The 18,098-nt window shown below is 47.4% G+C and overlaps 1 protein-coding gene and 2 non-coding genes across 7 annotated transcripts in view; all 3 read right to left on the bottom strand.

Moving 5' to 3' along the window:
- Positions 1-3,726: 3,726 nt before the first annotated feature.
- CKAP5 (cytoskeleton associated protein 5) overlaps positions 3,727-18,098 on the bottom strand; it is a 99,900-nt gene continuing 85,528 nt past the window's right edge. For 3 of the 5 annotated variants that reach the window (XM_043970087.1, XM_043970089.1, XM_043970086.1), the window contains 16 exons: positions 16,190-16,393; positions 15,841-15,976; positions 15,100-15,293; positions 13,830-14,002; positions 13,589-13,612; positions 12,568-12,741; positions 12,198-12,318; positions 11,327-11,506; positions 10,761-10,948; positions 9,694-9,769; positions 8,251-8,439; positions 8,017-8,154; positions 7,095-7,178; positions 6,657-6,816; positions 5,184-5,335; positions 3,727-5,079 (listed from right to left, as the gene is read on the bottom strand). In XM_043970087.1, coding sequence (XP_043826022.1) covers positions 4,843-5,079; positions 5,184-5,335; positions 6,657-6,816; positions 7,095-7,178; positions 8,017-8,154; positions 8,251-8,439; positions 9,694-9,769; positions 10,761-10,948; positions 11,327-11,506; positions 12,198-12,318; positions 12,568-12,741; positions 13,589-13,612; positions 13,830-14,002; positions 15,100-15,293; positions 15,841-15,976; positions 16,190-16,393 — 2,430 coding nt within the window. In that variant the 3' untranslated portion in view covers positions 3,727-4,842. The remainder of the gene's footprint in view (positions 5,080-5,183; positions 5,336-6,656; positions 6,817-7,094; positions 7,179-8,016; positions 8,155-8,250; positions 8,440-9,693; positions 9,770-10,760; positions 10,949-11,326; positions 11,507-12,197; positions 12,319-12,567; positions 12,742-13,588; positions 13,613-13,829; positions 14,003-15,099; positions 15,294-15,840; positions 15,977-16,189; positions 16,394-18,098) is intronic. The other 2 variants (XM_043970090.1, XM_043970091.1) reach the window with 2 other exon arrangements.
- LOC122733167 lies at positions 12,041-12,150 on the bottom strand. Its single transcript, XR_006353759.1, has one exon. It is a non-coding gene; the product is annotated as a small nucleolar RNA SNORD67 (small nucleolar RNA).
- LOC122733170 lies at positions 15,508-15,624 on the bottom strand. The gene has a single exon (XR_006353761.1). It is a non-coding gene; the product is annotated as a small nucleolar RNA SNORD67 (small nucleolar RNA).

Genomic DNA, 18,098 nt, shown 5'->3' with positions numbered 1-18,098 from the left:
ACAAAAAAACAAAAACAAAAAGTAACAGTTAAGGGATCCCTCTAGTCTTTAGGGCTGTTAGAGCGGGACAAATGTGCCCTCCCATGGCATGTGTCTTGGGCCCACTGCTGGCAACTGGAAAGTATGAACCCTGGATCTGACTGACATTTCCGTGTTCCTGTGTAGTTGAGTGCTGCAGGTGAATGAATGGAAGGATGAATGGAGCGAAAGGAAGGTGTAGGGTTTGGTATCAACTTGACAAGTCTCCAGTGGAATACCCCAGGGTTTTGTGCTTGGTCATTTTCAATCATGTCTGACTCTGTGACCCCATTTGGGGTTTTCTTGGCCCAAATATTGGAGTGGTTTGCCATTTCCTTCTCCAGCTCATTTTACAGATGAGAAACCTAAGACAAAGGTGGTTGAATGACTTACCCAGGGTCACACAGCTAGTGTCTGAGGCTAGATTTAAACTAGAGTCTTCCTGACTCTAGGCCTGGCAGCCCTACCCACTGTACCACCTAAGTGGCCCCTTGGATAAAGGCATAGATGCCATTTTTACCCAATTTGTAATGACACCAAGCTAAAAAGCTTAGCTAACACATGGGCCAAGTCAGGTTATGAACAGATCTTGGCAGGTCAAAACGCGGGGCTGAAGCTAATAGAGGAGATCCCCAAAGTCCTCAAGCTTTAATAACTTCAGAAGTAAAAATGCCACACACACACACACACACACCATAATTACAGTTTAAACTTCTTTTACACTTACTTAGCTTTGTGAATTTTGAATGACTTCACTTGAACAAAATGGGGCCCTGTCTTTCTGCATTGCATGTGGGATGGTTTCTGAATAGAACTTTCTCCTACGCGGGGATGGATAGAAGAGGACCCCTTGCTGAGCCGCTTCACTCACCCAACCTATCTCTGTTTGACTTTTTTTGTGGGGCTGTGTCCAAAACTGTCCCCTCTGCATCCAAACCTCATTCTTCAGATGACCTTAAGGTTGGGATAACAAAGACAATCAATCCTTAGTCCCTGGGGAGCAGCTGATGAATTTTTACAAAGTTTACAAGACAGTGATCATGCTGAACTTTACTAAGAAATACCAGTATTTAAAAATGTTAAATACTAAACCTTTCAAATGCTTCTGAAGTTGTAGCATTTAAATACAAGGCAGCTGGGTGGCACAGTAGATAGAACGCGGGGTCTGGAGTTAGGAAGACGAGTTCAAATTCAGCCTTAGACACTTACTAGCTGTGTGAGTGATCCTGGGCAAATCACTTCCCATCTGTCTCAGTTGAACCATAAAATGGGGTTGATAACAGCACCTACTCCCAGAACTGTTGTGAGGACCAAGAGAGAATATTAGAAGATATTAAGTATTTGTACATAGTTGGCACCAGACAAATGCTTAGTTTTTCTCCTCTCCCCTATCCCCTACTTCAATCTAAAGTTTTTAAAGTTTAAAACTGTCCTGACACTTTTGGGGACACCCCCTCTAATATTTCCTTGGGTTCAAGCGAGATGAATGCGGGATGGCCAGACACAATAGATAACAATAGTATGATGCAGTTGTCCCAGAAGCTCCCAGGGTCTTCTGATTCAGACTCCAGATGGCATTCTGAGTTCAGTTGTGGCCCCCAGAGTGTAGGAGGGATATATGGGCCTATGTGCCACATGCACACTGGCTGCAGGATACTTGGCTTCAGGAAGCCCCTCAGGGTGCTGGTGACAGGGACAGGGATGGGGACAGTAGATCTCCTGGAAGAGGGAATCAGACCCTGGGAGAACTTGGAGCAATGAGTAGAAGCTGCATTGAGGCAAACTTGGGTTTGATGTTGTAACAACCCTTTCCATCAATTAGAGCTAACAGCTAGCATTTACATAGTACTGGCGTGCTACGCACTGGACTCAGTGTTTTACAATTATTTTCTTGTTGGATCCCCACAACCTGCGGAGGTAGGTGTTATTCTTATCACCATTTTACAGATAAGGAAACTGAAGCAGACAGCGGTGAAGTCACTAGTCCAGGGTCACATGGCTGAGGCTGGATTTGAGCTCTGGCCTCCCCGACTCCATGTACAGCATCCTGTCCACTATGCAACACTGGCCCAGAGATCCAAGTCTCAAGGACTGGTATTTCTGTCTTAATAGTTCTACTATAGAATCACACCGTGTGAATGGAAAGCGACTGTGGAAGTTAATAGTCGCTAAGCCACATGTACAAGATTCCCATTTGAAAACCCGCCATGACTGAGAATCCACTGTCTCGCAGAGAAGCCCATCCATTCCACTTTGGGGCATGTCTAACGGTTGGGAAATTTGGTGCAGTGGATAGAGCACTGGGCCTGGAGTCAGAAAGACTTGCTTTCCTGAGTTTAAATCTGGCCCCAGACACTGGCTGGGTGACCTTGGACAAGCTACTTAACCCCCTTTGCCTCAGTTTCTTCATCTGTAAAATGAAGGAAATGGCAACCCAGTCTTTGCCAAGAAAACCCCCAAATGGGGTCATGGAGAGTTGGACATGATGACCAAACAACATATTTAGTTAGAATTTGAGATGCTTGCATTATGACCATGCCCCAGGCATGACTGGCTTAAAAAGAGATGAGTCCGAAATGGTCAAGTATTCTCACAAACCTCCCCAGGTAGCCCTGAGATAAAGAAAGGGGTGGGATGTTAGTGTCACAGACTCAGAGCTGGAAGGGAAACCTTGGAGGGAATTCAAGTCCAACTCTCCCATTTTACAAGTAAAGAAATGGGGGCAGCTGAGTGACTTGATTTGCCCACACTTCTAATGCTGGTCAGTCTCAGGCTGGATTTGAAGCTGGGAGCTCTTCTGGCTTCGGGGCCAGCGTTCTTTCCATGGTGCCACGCTGCCTTCTGGGCATCACTGTGGGAAATCCCTTCTAAGCCAGAAGTCCAGCTCAAGGGACACCTCTAGACTAAATGACCGCAGAGAATCAGAACCTAAAAGCGGCCTAGTGTAAAGACTCAAACGTGGGCTCCAGTCCAGGACCCTACAAGCCAGAGGATCTACGCCGTGGCCAGAGGAATCAGAATCGGCTCCTCAGGGCGCTATCTAGTTCAGAGCTTGGCAGGAGAAGAGGGCGCTGTAAGACTGTAAAGCACTTTATAAGCACGAGGCCTTAATGAAAAAGGGGATGGATCGGCTTTTAGGGAGTGGCCTTCCCAGGGCTCTCTAAGCAGTGGATGAAGAGACCTTCTTACTGGACAGAGCATAAGCCCTTCGACAAGGCTGGCTTAACTCCTGGGCCTTCATCGATGCCAGCTGTTTTCAGCCAATCCCTGCATGCTGAATAAACTCCCAACAAGTCCCCTTAATCTAAACCACAGGTGTTTTAAGTCTTCTTTCCCTCACAATGGGGGAATGGTAGTGAGAGCATCCACTGAACAAGGGGAGCTTAGCGTGGGCAGCGTTGGGGGCTAATCAGGCTGCTGAATAAGCAGTACAAGACAGGGCTGGTTAGAAACCTCTCATGTGACCAAAAGGAGAAGCTAGTCTAATGAGGGAAGGATGGCTGCTCAGGGCTGGAACCCTGTGGTTGGAGCCAGCAGCTCCAAGCAGACCCTGCAGAGGGCCAGTAGGCAGGAAAGTTGTGGCCTGGCCTGTGGGGACGCACCACGTCAGACCACCCGCTACTGCTGTGGTTTAGAGACTATGTAACAGGTTTCACTTCCGTTCCTCTCTCACGTGACTGCACACATGTGCATCAGCTGCTTTGGAACTGGGCTTTAGTCTTGTTTATTATGACTGAAGTGTTGGGGAGGACTTACAATGCTCCGAGAAGATTTGCCATTTACATTTGCCTCACTGAGCAGAGTCTGTCCTAATAATGCCCACTGGCCCTGAAGCAGCAACTGGGTAAGGTGACCAAGGACCCGAGAACCCCCGAGAGCTGCTTCCCAAGCTGCTCCAAGGTGCACAGACCTGAACCCTGCACTGCTTCTCCTGAGTGAGCCTTGGTATTGTCCCGGGGCCCATGGGTAGACAGACGGGCAAGTCGAGAGATGCCCAAGGGCAGACGTGCAGTGTAGACTTGAGACTTAAGTGATGAGAGGCTCCTCTTAATCCGAAGACAAGGTGAACCAGCGCCAGAGCGATGAACTAGCAGGGCCCGGAACTCCAGTGACCTCCAGCAGCAGAAGCAGCACCTGGAAAGCCAGTGTAGAAGCTGAGGAAGGCGCCCCTAACAGAGGGGGAGGGAGCTTCCTGGCACTTTGGGGAGAGTCACAGGTGCACGTCCTGGGTCTGGGAGCCAAGGAAAAAGGCCATGCTCCACCTGAAGTGACCCGTCTGCCTCTGGCCGGCTAAGCCACGGCTATTCCAAGCAACAGTGAGTTCCGCCTTGCCAACTACAAGGTTGGTTCTTGGTAGACAGTCATAGAGTTAATGCAAACTTTATTTACAAAAGACACTTAAATTAGCTTTATCATGCCATGCGTCCATACAGAATAGACCGACCCTTTAGGGTTACAGAGGAGAGCTCACAAATTCAAAGGAAAACCACTCAAGAGTTTCTAATTGTCAAGAGCTAGGAACTATTAAGTCAACTTTACAAATAATAGCAATTAAAAAAGAGATGAGGACAGTCTGAGCAGAGAAGGGCGGCTGTTTACAGGTCTGTACACTAAACTAATACACAGACAGTCTTCTATGGGCAGGGTGCTCACGGAGAGAAGCAGAGCATGTACAAAGAGACGTGTGCCACAAGGACTCATCCTCCCCCGAGATCCACAGGGCTGTACGTAAAACCAGTTTGGGCCCCCAGGCCCGGGCAGGCCGCTTTGACCTATGAAGACTTCTAGCTGAGTAAACTAAAGCTGGGGAGTGCGAGGGCAGGTTCATTTGCGACTGCTTTTTATTCTCTCCAGTCTTTTTTTCAAGTCATCAATGTTAGCGGCTGTGGAGGAGGTGGAGGTGGCAGCCGAGTGCATCTGGTTAGAATCCAGGTCTAGGTGCTGGTGCTGTTCCCGGGACTCCCGGAGCTGAGAGAGCTTACTGTGGAGCATGTCTGTAGAGGAGGCCACTGCGGGCACGGACGGTTTGGAGAGCAGAGTCAGCGAAGGCCTGTCGTCCTGCTAACGGGAGAAGAGGATGGCAATTCTCAGCAGGCTCACAAACAAGGCACGCGCTGTGGCCAGGATGTATGCCCTGCCCAGCCCAGGAGAAAGGCCCATCTTACCTTGGTGTTCTCCAGACCACATCGCTGCCGCAGGATCTTCAGCCTCTCCAGGTAGACAGAGGGGCCGACCTCCTCTCCGTTTGTGTTTCCCACAGAGGACACTGTGCTTGTAGGAGCGGGGACACAGGATACCTCCATCTGAGGAGAAATCCCTAAGGGGGAGGGAACCCAAGACACAAGTCAGGCAGCAGCGTCCCGGCCAGCTGGGTGCAACATACCACCTCAGCAACTCCCTCATGTCTACGTGTGTCTTCTGTCCCACTGACACCCCGGGCAAGGTTTACCTGGTTCCCAGGCTTCAAAGCCCACCAGGGCACAGCTCAGAGAGCTAGCTCAAAGCCAGTCTCCTAGGAAGGACAGCTTTTATTTCTAAAAGTGGAGCCTGAGTTGGACACTGTAGCAGTGTCCTAGCAATAAGACCTGAGCGATAAGCTCAGTGTCAACAGACCAGTGCATCCAAAGAACAAGGCAACCATGGCCTCTCAGAACTCCTGGGGCTACATAAATGAGCAAACTGTGGGAAGACTAGGTCTTCCGGGATTGGGGCAAAACTGCAGGTATTTGGGAAAACAGAGCTGGTTGAGGAATTAAGAGAGAAATTTGCCTTAAAAACTGTGAAAGGCACCCAAAGGCCCAAGGAAAGGGTGCATTTCGAGAGGGACTTTTAGGAAAGGAACAGCCAAAATGCTTGATGAGTATGTTGGTAGGGGACACAACTTGATGGCTCTTATTTCCACAAGGGACAATAAACTCATCAAAGTTATATATTCAAAGAAGATGCCAAAAAATGAAGCTTTGAGAATACTCTGGAGAAACCCGTGCCCGACAATTCCAAACTATGCTGTGGGGATCCTGCTGCTGACATTAAAAACTGAGACTAGGGAAGGCGGCTCAGCCTCCTCAAACCACAGCCTGGCACCGTTCTGTGCCAGCAAATGCTAAGGGGTCAACAGACAGCGAGGCCAATGCTGTGGGATTAGATTCAAGAAGCTGGCCCAATATCTTGTCCACAGGAAGCACTCGGATTCAGTTTGCTGAACTGAACGAATCTAATCCCAAAGGACAATGTTGGAGAGCAGCACAGAGTTGGAGAACCAGTTAGCCAAGTACCTTCTTTGGATGAACTATACCCTCCACACTAAGAAGATCCCCACCCACAAGCCTTTTCTTTTTTTGGGGGGGGGGGGAAGCAGGGCAATGGGGGTTAAATGACTTGCCCAGGGTCACACAGCTAGTAAGTGTCAAGTGTCCGAGGCCAGATTTGAACTCAGGTCCTCCTGAATCCAGGGCCAGTGCTTTATCCACTGCGCCACCTAGCTGCCCCCACAAGCTTTTTTATCTCTCTCTTTCTGACCCCCCCAAGTAATAAATCCCATGTTCTTCTCTGTCGTGGGAACAATGACAACATAACTATCATCTACAAATTCCTGCACTGGGGAGCTATGTCTGCTTCGCCCTTAGAGGACGTTGTACCTGTTGAAGAGGGAATGCGGCCTTTGCCCTCTCTCTCCATTTCTATCACCCGGAGGCCTCGTTCTACATAGCTCTGGAAGAACTGAGAAGAGTTTTTCAGGAAGGGTTCGATATCTGCATCAGAGTATTTCTTCTTGTATTCATATAGTTCTGCTAGGCCCTGATGAATTAAAAAGGGAGGAAGAGCAGAAGAGGATCCATGGTTAGCAGCAGAGTATAGACTTCTTTTTTTTTGTGGGGCAATGAGGGTTAAGTGACTTGCCCAGGGTCACACAGCAAGTAAGTGACAAGTGACTGAGGCCGGATTTGAACTCAGGTCCTCCTGAATCCAGGGCCGGTGCTCTATCCACTGCGCCACCTAGCTGCCCCAGCAGAGTGTAGACTTAAGTCTTCTTTCCCTAAAGAGGACTCTCATCTGGACTACCTCCTCTCTCTTACCTCCTTAGTGTTCTCTTTGGAGCCAATCTTTTTAAAGATTTCAGCTAAGAAGTCATTCACTTTGGCCTTTGATGCTTTTTCATCCTAAAGAGTTTAAGGACAAGAAGCAAAGTTAAGATCAAGGTTCCCATTGGCCCCATGGCTTTACAAATGAACTAAAAGGGGCCACCACCTGTGCTGGGCACAGGGATGCTGACAACAGGCCAGGCCAATCCGGGTGCTGGGTTAGTACCACTTACACTCAGAGAGGCCCAGGCAGCAGCCATTTGACTGACAGCTGAAGGCCCTGTGGGTTCATTTCTCCCAAACACCATAATGATCATCATATTTATTTGATGATCTCGATGCCTGGCCAAGAAATCTCTCCTGAAGCCTAAGAAAAACACTTTCACCTGACTTCGGCCCACAAATACAAAGGGTTAGTGGATATGGTCACATAAGAAACGTGGGCTCCACCAAATTCGATACAAAAGGACCCCACTATACCCACCATCCATGGCCACTGGTGGGGTGACCAGGTTAGGGCAGGTGGAGCAGCAAAGCATTCTAAGACGTAGGAGGTGGCATGTGCCAGGTGGGTCAAACTTCCCCCGCCAGGTCCTAGAGCCCCCGCCTCCTCTGTAGCTACAACTTGGATGACTCAGAAAGGAAAGCTCTCAATGTCATGGTCCTTGGCACTGTCACATGGTTTGGCATCAGAAACCAAGATGGTTTTATTAATGGAAATGCCATTACAGATGCCCAAAGATCGGGGAGAACCCTAAGGCCCAGGCGGCTGAAACTAGATGTGTCTGTCCCTTAAAATGAGGGCTCCCTGACCAGAGGAGCCGACTGACTTTCTCTCTGTGTCTCCAGTGCTTAGCACACTTAAGCAACGCCCCCATATCGGTCACAGCCATCACTTCTCTGGCTCATCACTCACTATCCGAGACGCTCCCTTTTCGGTCTCCTTATCGGACTTGCTTCCCATTTGGTCCAGACTGTGCTTCATCATCCTGCACAAGTGAGCTTCCAGTTCAGACTCATTTTTGTTGTCGATCATTGTGAGGTGGTCCAGGATCTGGGGGAGACAAGAACGGGCCTCATGGCAGTGATGCTGTTCCCAGGCTGTTTCCTGGGCCGAGTGGCAGGGCTGCTAGTTGTCTCTTTGGCTCACCTTGGGCCCCTTCAGCTTGCAGAGGGTGTGCAGCAGAGTTTTCAGTGTCCGAATGGGGAATTCACTTTTACATTGCTTCAGTTTCTCCTTGGGGAAGACTTTCATGAAGATGTGAATATCCAGGAGAATCCTGTCCAGATTAATGCTGTTGATGGTATCAGGGAGAAGTCGAACCATTCTCCAGAGACACTGTCAGAAACAGAGGGAAAAGCAAACCCAACAAAAATAAAACCCCCCAAACTGGCTGCTCATGGTGAGAGCTGGTCAGAGATGCTGATCCCAGTCCTTCTCCTCCTCTCAAGGCCAAGAGGTGTAAGCACCGCCCCCTACCCCATCTCCTACAGCTAGACAGAGTGCTTGCCAGTTTACAAACCCTTTCTTCACACACACCCTCCAGCGAGTGCAGGGGTCACTCAGCAGATAAGGAAACTGAGGTTCAGAAAGGTGTAATGACTTGTCCAAAGCCACACAAAGGAGTCGGGGTGGAGCTGGGACAAGCACAGGTCTCTGCCATGAAAGCAATGAATTGCTTTGGGTCAGCAGCATTTGGCTGCCGACCCAGGTTGATGAGGTCCTAAGGCCACACAAACTTGACTGGAGGGCTTCTCAAACCCCCTGGACCCAGAAAGCAGGCCAAGATGTAGAGATGCTCAAAGGGGCATCTAGTCTGAAGCCTCTATTATGCTAGAGCTCTGTGCTACGGACCACTTCGAGGGAGCATCTCCTTTAGGCAAGAAACCAAGTCAAATACTTGACACAGACACTCAAGCTCAAGGCTAGAGCCAAATTCGACCGATGCGGAAGGAAGGCATCGAGGAAATGGCACCTTTCTAAACCGGGCACCAGGCCAGGCATGGCTTGAAAGAGGAGTAGGAAGTGAGACAGCCTCCTTTTGGAGAGCTGGGGGACTGAGGACACAACATCCATGCTGTCCACACAGTAGACGGTTTGCTGATGTGGTGCTGGTTTAAAAAAAAGTTCTGTTACAAGAGAAGGCTCATTAGGGTACATTGAAGTTGCATGTGAAAGAGCCTGAATTAGGATGGGAAAGATATGGGAAACCCAATATATGTGGAGACAATGAACACTGGTTTAGGCTGAAAATATTTCTTATCATTGTAGGCAGTAAGGGGGTGCGGTAAATATTATAGTTCAATTCCAGCCCCAGATACTTCCTAGATGTGTGGCCCTGGGCTAATCACTTAACCTCTATTTGCCTCAGTTTCTCCAACTGTAAAATGGGAATCCTCCAAGCATTTCTCTCCCAGAGTGGCTCTGAGGATCAAATAAGATTTGTAAACAGAGCTCAGCACAGTGCCTGGCACCATGCAGGGAGGTGCGAGGTGGATGCTTGTTCCCTCCCTCCGCCCCCATCTCCTGTCTTGACACCTCAACAAACTGAAAGCGCTTTTGAACAGAAACAGCCTGAATTTTTGACTTCACCTTCATGACAAGCTCAGAGAACTTGGGAGAACCGGCTGTTGCTAGCAGGCTGTCCTGGAGCAGAACAAGCAGGGCACTAGGGAGAAGACAAGCAGCAGCATTGAAACAACAAGACCATCAACCCATCAACCTGAATCTCAAAATTAAACACCGTGACATCTAGAGGCCAAGGCCGGTTACACCTTGCGAGCAATGGTAAGCCTTCTCGTTCCCTAGAGTGCCACATATAATCTAAGAGCATAAAGGACTCCCTATTGTTATACCCATCTCTATCTGCTTTGTGGGAAGGCTCTTCAAGGCCAACAGTCTCTCCCCCTTGTTTTTCCCTCACCCTCTTCCTTAGACCCAAGGCTGTCCAGGAGCCACTCTAGGATGTCAGAGGAGAGAAAAGCAACCCTCCTCCAGACGCTCTCTGCCCTTTACCCTTACCTTTGTCTGGAATCTAATGAGCTGGATGGCGGAGCAGCAGGCCATGTCACCAGCAGTGCCCTGCCCCTGACTCCTAAGATCTCCAGACCAGAACATCCACCCTGCAGTCTGGCAGCACTGTCATCTCAGGACCCCTGGGCCTTGCCACTGACCCAATGTTATACCCTAAGAACCTTATGTATTGTCTCCTCCCATTAGTGTGGGAGGTCCTGGAGATTGTCTGTGCTCAGCACAGAGTAAGGGCTTCATGTGTGTTTTTTCACTCATCAAAGAACTGGATCAACTGGCATGCCTTGGTAGAAGGGCAGGGGTAAAGTAAGTGTGTTCTGAGACTTACTGCCTGTCCCTGCCACAAGATGCACGAATGAACATGCTTTCAACTAAGCTGACTGTCCATTTCCAAAGTAGCTGGGCTACGTATGAGATAACTGACTGAGCTATCATTAGCGGTTAGTGAAAGTGACAGGTAATTATGAATGACCCGCTACTTCTGTCAGCAAAAGGAGGACAGTCCAATTCATTAGGCAAACCCAAGCAGACAGAATAGCCTGTCCTGTCCATGCAGAGGTCTCTCCCCTAGGGCCGGGTATTCTGGAGAAGAACCTGTTTCACATTAAACACTGAGAGGCAAATTGTACCTTAGGATATTGGTCTGGTCTGACTTCTCTAGCACCTTCACTACCAAGAGGTTGACAGAACGGAAGACCTGCTGTCCTTCCTCAAGATCTTCAATCCGAGAGTCCAGCATTAAGGTAATGAGCCCATGCATCAGATCCTTCAGGACACCAGTGGAGGCCTCTCGCGCAAGGTTTTCCATCTGAAAGAGCTGACATTCACAGCAGAAGGAATGTTCAGACCTCGGTCCCCAGTAATGTAGACGAGAAGGTGACAGAAATGGTTCAAAGAATGAAGAAACATCAACTATCCGGCAAATAACATCCTATGAATATTACACTGTCCAGGGACATCCATACAGGCACAGCACTCCTGGGCACCTAAAGGGCATTAGGGACGGCTACTCCAAACAGTTCTAAAGCATCTCACTTTACTTTCCAACAACCAGGATTCCAGCACAATATCCCCTCTGGCAAACAGTGCATGAGGTGCACCTCTGGATGGGATGCACTGAGACCTTCATGTCCCAGATGAGCAGAATGGAAGAAATGAGAGGACCGAGCCCTCCCCCTGGGAGTTAAAGACTTACTGAAATCATGTTTCCAATGATACAGCTATATAGCTTGATGATCTCATCCTTATCGAGTTTCTCGTCTGCCATATGCGTGTTGTAGATAAGTCTCAGCTGCATGAAAGTGGCGATCAGGAACTGATCGATGTGGCCAGACATAGCTTCTGATTTGTCTTCCTGTCTCAGGACCTCATCAATCTAAAGACAAAAATCCCAAGACATGCTGTTCAAACTATGTTCTTTTAAGATGAAGGAGGGAACTCTGTATGGACTATTGGGCACTGATCCAGATGGTACCTACTGCAGGCCTGGGTTTAATTTAAAAATCGGCCAAGGTAAGGGGAAGCTGGGTGGTGCAGTGGATAAAGCAGCGGCCATGGATTCAGGAGGACCTGAGTTCAAATCGGCCTCAGACACTTGACACTTGCTAGCTGTGTGACCCTGGGCAAGTCACTTAACCCTCAATGCCCCACAAAAATAAAAAAATAATGTTAAAAAAAAAACAAAACCCAGCCAAGGTAGGCACATGAAAATGTGCACCTTCTGAGTGTTCTCCACTGGCCAGGCCTAGGATTTTTTTAAAGCATCAGGTTCTATGCAAACAATATTGTTAAAGAACCCAAAATAAAATGGCAAAGCTCTTCTTCTGAACTTTTCACGGAAGTATTCCTGCTATCCCCAAACAAAAAGTTGTATAACATTGGCACTGTCCCCTACAAAACAAGGAAGGACTGCGAGTCAGATGGCCCCTGTGCACTTGGTTTGTCACCAGATTAGTACTGAGTACAGCCCGCATCACCCGATGCTGTGGCCACACTGATGTGCAACTCATCACTCTCGCAGTCAGTGGTTAGAGCTCCAATTCAAATACACAATAGTCACCTCTTACCTGTGTCAGGGCCTGGACGCTGGTGTTGATGTCACCACTGGCAACTTGGGAGATAATGAAGTTGATTGTGGATGCTGTATTACTGTGCATATCATCAAAATGGGGAGAAACGGCCCGAATCCTAGGCGGCAGCAGAGAAAGGGGGATACATTAAGTCATCTAAGCCAGGCACCATTGGTAAGCTGGAAAATGTCACTTTCTGTCAGGCCCAAGCCTTACGAACAATAACATTACCATGCGGGCCAAATGAGCCCGAACTAGTTTGTCTCCCTTTGCCCAGCCCCTACCCCTTACCCCCACGGCCCAACCCCTCCATCCCATTGAGGGTGATCTAAAACAGGATTTTCCAGAGGGAAGAATTTGGACTTACTTGGGTTCAGGTATAAGGACTGGCTCAAAAATGTCATCCAGTTTGTGCTGGACCAGGGCTGGCATCTCACATCGGACGGTACCATTATCATTTTCTATTTCATCTAGGTCCAGCTGGAATTCACGGGGTACTGTATGGGCTGCCTCAGAATGTCCACTCAGGCTGCGAGCTTGGCTAAAGGGAACAAAAAGGAATTTATTGAAAGGCTGTAGGATCTCCCCATCAAGTGGCATGAGTAGGCTCACCAGGGGCCAAAAAGCTTCCAGGCAAATGTTTAACTTCTGGTTTCACTCAACCCCCCTGATTGGCTCGAGTCCTTGATGAGGGCTCTTAGCTGCCCTGGCTCCTAGATATTCTGGAAGGGGAGCTATTAGTTCATTTACATGAAAAGATTAATGCAATTTTACTTGGAGAAGAATCAAGACTGCGTCTATAGATACATTTGGCTCCACAAATTGGCGGAGTCCACCTCTTTGTGACTAAAGCATAGAAAATCAAAGCGATGGCTCTCCCGCCCATGTCCCCCAATAAATCTACTAGTAATAAGGAAATCGCCATTATGAGGATCAGTTCAGGCAGTACTCAGAATACAGCTCCCAGAGATGGAGGGACTTCTTTTCAAGAGAATAGCTGTGGCAAGGAATGGATGCCAGGTCATTTGACCTATGGATGTTAACACTTCAGGAATTCACAGGAGTCCCCAGTATACCTCAAATATTCTGAGTCATTGAGCCAGTTTTAGATCACGTGCTTATTAGCTGTCACCCCACAAACAGATTCTAACTATGATTGAGTGTAACAATTCATAGGAAGAAGAGGGGCTAATAACCGGAGGCTCCTGGCATCGATTCAGCATGCTGATTGAGTGGTTAGGTTACTCAATACTATCCATAGTTACGGATGCCCCTGCCACCCTGGTTATAAACTCTAAGCCAGGCACCCTGCAGAGGGGATGAATCCACGTCAGAAGTTACAAAGATATAAGAGCCCTGCTAACAAGGAGTTAGCAGGCAGTACTTACATCCTGTAAGTGCGATACATAATTCTGTCCACGGAGAAGCAGTGAAAGAAGGCACAATACCATTTAGAAGAGGTTTGGAGACAAAGACAAAGACAATGACGACGGAAGGCTCAAACACGGTTACATAATATTTGCCCAGACACTGTCATGCAAGACAATGGTGATGAGAACTCAAGACCCCATTACAGGACAAGCTCAGAGCATGAGGTGGAGTCCTCAGACCGTCACCTCCGGTACATACTTGAGTCTGGAGGACATGTCCTCAGCTGGCCCCTTTCGTAACATGTTGGCATTGGAGTTCAAGTTCTGAGCTCGCGGTGGTCTCTCCTCCACCTGTTTTACTGGGGCAGCCGCTGGCCTCTTTGCTGACCGTTTAATCCTCTCCTCGAGCATGCTCATGTCCTTTTCAGAAAGCTGTGTGACACACTCAAGTTGAATTCAAAGCACCTTTATGTTTCATGAGTTTAGAATACTGACATGTTCTCCCTACTAGACTTCAAAGATCAAAATATGAGGAAACAGAGTAACATCAACATCTATAAGAAGCCAGTTCTCACTTTACATAAATCTCCATTACACAAATTTCTCTCTGAGGCCTCACCGGCCCGTACTATGACTTGGCTCTTGGCAGGAGGCAGCACCCGTACAGCCCCATTGCAGGGGTCCTGGAGGAGGGCCCCACCAGCACTGATGCCAGTCTAGTTGTGAGCCTGCAAAACTTCAGAGGGGGCAGGGCCACATGGAACCCAGAGATGGGGCAGAGGTAGGAGGAAGTCTGTGGAACTGTCCACTTACATTAAGCCAGAACTGGCTGTATATGTAGATAAAAATTATTACTGTATTGGGGCAGCTAGGTGGCACAGTGGATAAAGCACTGGCTCTGAATTCAGGAGGACCTGAGTTCAAATCCAACCGCAGACACTTGACACTTCCTAGTTGTGTGACCCTGGGCAAGTCACTTAACCCTCATTGCCCCCCCCCATTATTACTGTGTTAATACACAGAGAGCTGATGTCTCTTTAACTACTACTAATTAATAACTAGTGTCACAAGAGAGCACATTACTAGTAGAATAAAATAATAAAGGATAAGCAATATTGGTGAGGATCCACCAATGAAAGGGGCCAATATGTATTATGTGAAGCCCAGTAACCTTGCTGGGATGATTATTCCTCCCCACTAATCACCTTCCTTTTTCTGTCTCAGTTTTTGTATTTTTAAATGCCCACCCATTCAATCCACCCCAAGGGCTGCTCTATAAGACCCGTCCAAGTACTTTGAAAAGTCTAACACTGACTGATCTAAAGTGGTCTCCTTATTGTTTGTTATGTGGAAGTCTGAGAGAACTGCTCAGAGTTAATAGCCAGAAGGAAACTCTCTAATTCAGTTTTAGGTCTGCCATAAGGCTGCTCAACTCCTTCGGGGGGTTATGTATGAAACACTGAAGGACTGAGACAAAGCCCAGAACCAGGGGCTCCTCCGAGCAATTTCTGAGGAAAAAGGCGACTCACATTTCCAATGAGTTTGAACACTTGATCCCCATGCACGTTGTAGACCGTCACAATGGTGTTGAGGGCAGCATTGCGAACAGTGTTATCCCGATCGCCAATGTGGAGAGCCATCTCCTTTAAGGCTTTCCCTGGGGTTGGCTGGCAAACATTCATGCCATAGGATTCAACCAGACAACCTAGCTCTTCCAGGCACTCTAAGAAAATCAAAGAGAAAACCCAACAAGTCATCCAGAAAGGCTGGAATAACACAAGATGTGACTAAGAGATGCTTGGTACACTGACCTAACTTTGCTGAACAGATTCTCCCTTGGGACATGCTGAAGGCCCAAATTACTCTAGCTCTGCCAGCCTCTCCTCTATGGGATGTAACGTCCTTGTGAGAACATGAGGTTTCAAGTAGGAAGGCTGTGGAAGCAGGAATCTGGCCCCATGGCACTTTTTTTGTCACCAGAGTGTTTACTCACTAGTTCCTACATCTCCTGACACCACGAGTCCATGAAGGTACAACTCATCCACACTTTCCCAGGCTTAAGTTTAAAGGAGCGTGACCTCACCACGTGTAACCTTAGTTAGGATCAATTACACAGTATATCCCTCTGGAACCTGCTTTCGTTTTTGTCTTTTGACCCTCAGAGTCCAGTAAACAGCAGGTACATTTATTCAGTAGCACACGCTGGGGGCTAGATCAATTGGGGAATTCAGTGAACTCTTGTCCCAAATTAGGTTGCATGCTATATATACCTGCTCGCTGCTTGGAATTCTTGGACTTGGTTCCTTCCATGATAAAAGGGAACATTTTGCTGGCTGGGTAGACAAGGCACATCCGGTTCAGGATGGCACGAACATCTTTGCGAATAACATCTTTTGGCTCCCCAACCTGATCAACAAGAAAAATGTAGTAAAGCAAAGTACTCTGTATGTCTTTTTCTCAACACACACACACACACACACACACACACACACACACTCTCTCTCTCTCTCTCTCTCTCTCTCTCTCTCTCTCTCTCTGTTCTTAAAAAGGGGAGCCACTGCATAACCAACCTAAGAGTAGAGGGGAGACAAGAATAATCATACTGGAATGCCACACTACCTTAAGGATGAGATAGGGGATGAAGGAAGAAGCCTCATTCTCAGTCAGGTGATACTCTTCATCACTCAGCAGAGTAAAGAGTAATTTTAGGTATTCCAGAGCTTTCATGAGGACACTGGTATTGGTATCAAAGAACCTCAGGGTAAGCCACTTCAGAATAAGATCCAGGCAACCAATCACACCCTCCTTTTCACTCTCCAAGTGCTTGAAGACAAGAAAAAAGTACAACTCCAATTGTATAAAAGATACATTTCCATTGAACAAATACCTACTTAATCATATCATAGCCTAATTCTGCAAATTATGGGCACTTGATTTTAGGTTTTTTCCTCTCTGATTTATAATATAACTATCAACAAAAACAAATACTCAAGCAGAAAAAATAAAAAAAATACATTAAAACACCATAGCTTAAAAAAAAAATTTTTTTTTTGGCAGGGTAATGGGGGTTAAGTGACTTGCCCAGGGTCACACGGCCAGTAAGTGTCATGTGTCTGAGGCCGGATTTGAACTCAGGTACTCCTGAATCCAAGGCCGGTGCTTTATCCACTGCACCACCTAGCTACCATAGCTTTTAAGAAAACAGTATCAAACAAATTAACAGACAGCAAAACATGCCTTTGCCCTACATTCTCTAAGTCACCCTGAAGTTCCACTGCTTTTACCAGAAAGTGATACAGGATCTCCTAATTCCATCACCAGAAGAGATCCCAACAGACCACCCTATCTCTTCACGTTCCTCTGAAAAGGTCCCATCCCTCTGCTTCATTATGGCCCAGATGAGGCACTGGGCTCTCAAAGGCCATGCCAGCAAAGTATCATGACCTCAAAGTTCTGCCATGCTAGAGAGGAATCTGAGCATGTCTAATTTGTTCTCCCAAAACCAATGCAATTCCATACAGGGAGGTGGCACCCAGTGATTGCTGCTATTTTTGCTACAGAAACCCATGAAACAAAGATCCAAAATGACGTCTATTTTCCCTGTTTTGCCCCCTTCACCTTCTACAAACGGTATCAGAGTGGTGGCAGAGGGTGCAGGGCAGAAGGTGCTTGGGGTCGGTTTTTAGATTACGTGTGAACATTAACTTAGCCAACAGTCCCTTAAAGATGAGACCCTTGTCCAGAGACCATGTCATGGAGCATTTTGAATGCCGGGTAGAGAGAGAAAACCAGTGGAAATCTTTTAACAGAAGAGTGACATGATGGAAAGTGACTACAACCTCCACAGGGCAATTCAACTGACCCAAGTGACACTGCAGAAAGCATCTATAAATCAATGCTAAGGATTAAAAAAGTCTTGGGCAAGAATATGAAGACCTTAGGAAAACAGGCAGCATATTCATCACTGTTATCCTTAGAAGGCAAGAAATTCACACAAGAAATGTCAAGGCTGATGAATAGAGTGTCAGAGAAAGAGTTTTGAATTTCTAGACTAAGGCTTAGATTAAAGCAGAATGAAAGGCTACTGGCCTCTGGATGGAGTATGCCAAATAATGACTGGAATAAATATATCTGTCTGGGTCAATGAGAAGTTAAATGACTCGCCCAAGATCACCAAGCCAGTTAAGTGTCAGGAGTGCAACTTCAACTCAGTTCTTTTGCAACCAGAGGCCAGATTTCCACCCACAATGTTACACTATTTCTCTAAAAAATACTAATACATTGAACAAATGTGAAGTCTTTGTCTTGGATTCAAACCATCAACTTCACAAGTGAATATGGATGAGGCATGTCTAGAAAGCATGGGAGGGTTTGTACAAGAAAGAGGAGCTGCTCTTTGCAGTGGCAAAGAACTGGAAATCGAAGGGATGCCCATCAATTGGGGAATGGCTGAACAAGTTGTGGTATATGAATGTAATGGAAGACTATTGTGCTGTAAGAAATGATGAGCAGACTGATTTCAGAAAAA

Source organism: Dromiciops gliroides, chromosome 6, assembly GCF_019393635.1.
Source record: "Dromiciops gliroides isolate mDroGli1 chromosome 6, mDroGli1.pri, whole genome shotgun sequence".
Lineage (NCBI taxonomy): Eukaryota > Metazoa > Chordata > Mammalia > Microbiotheria > Microbiotheriidae > Dromiciops > Dromiciops gliroides.
The sequence above is the reverse complement of the archived record's forward strand: the minus strand, read 5'-3'. Positions and strand labels throughout refer to the sequence as shown.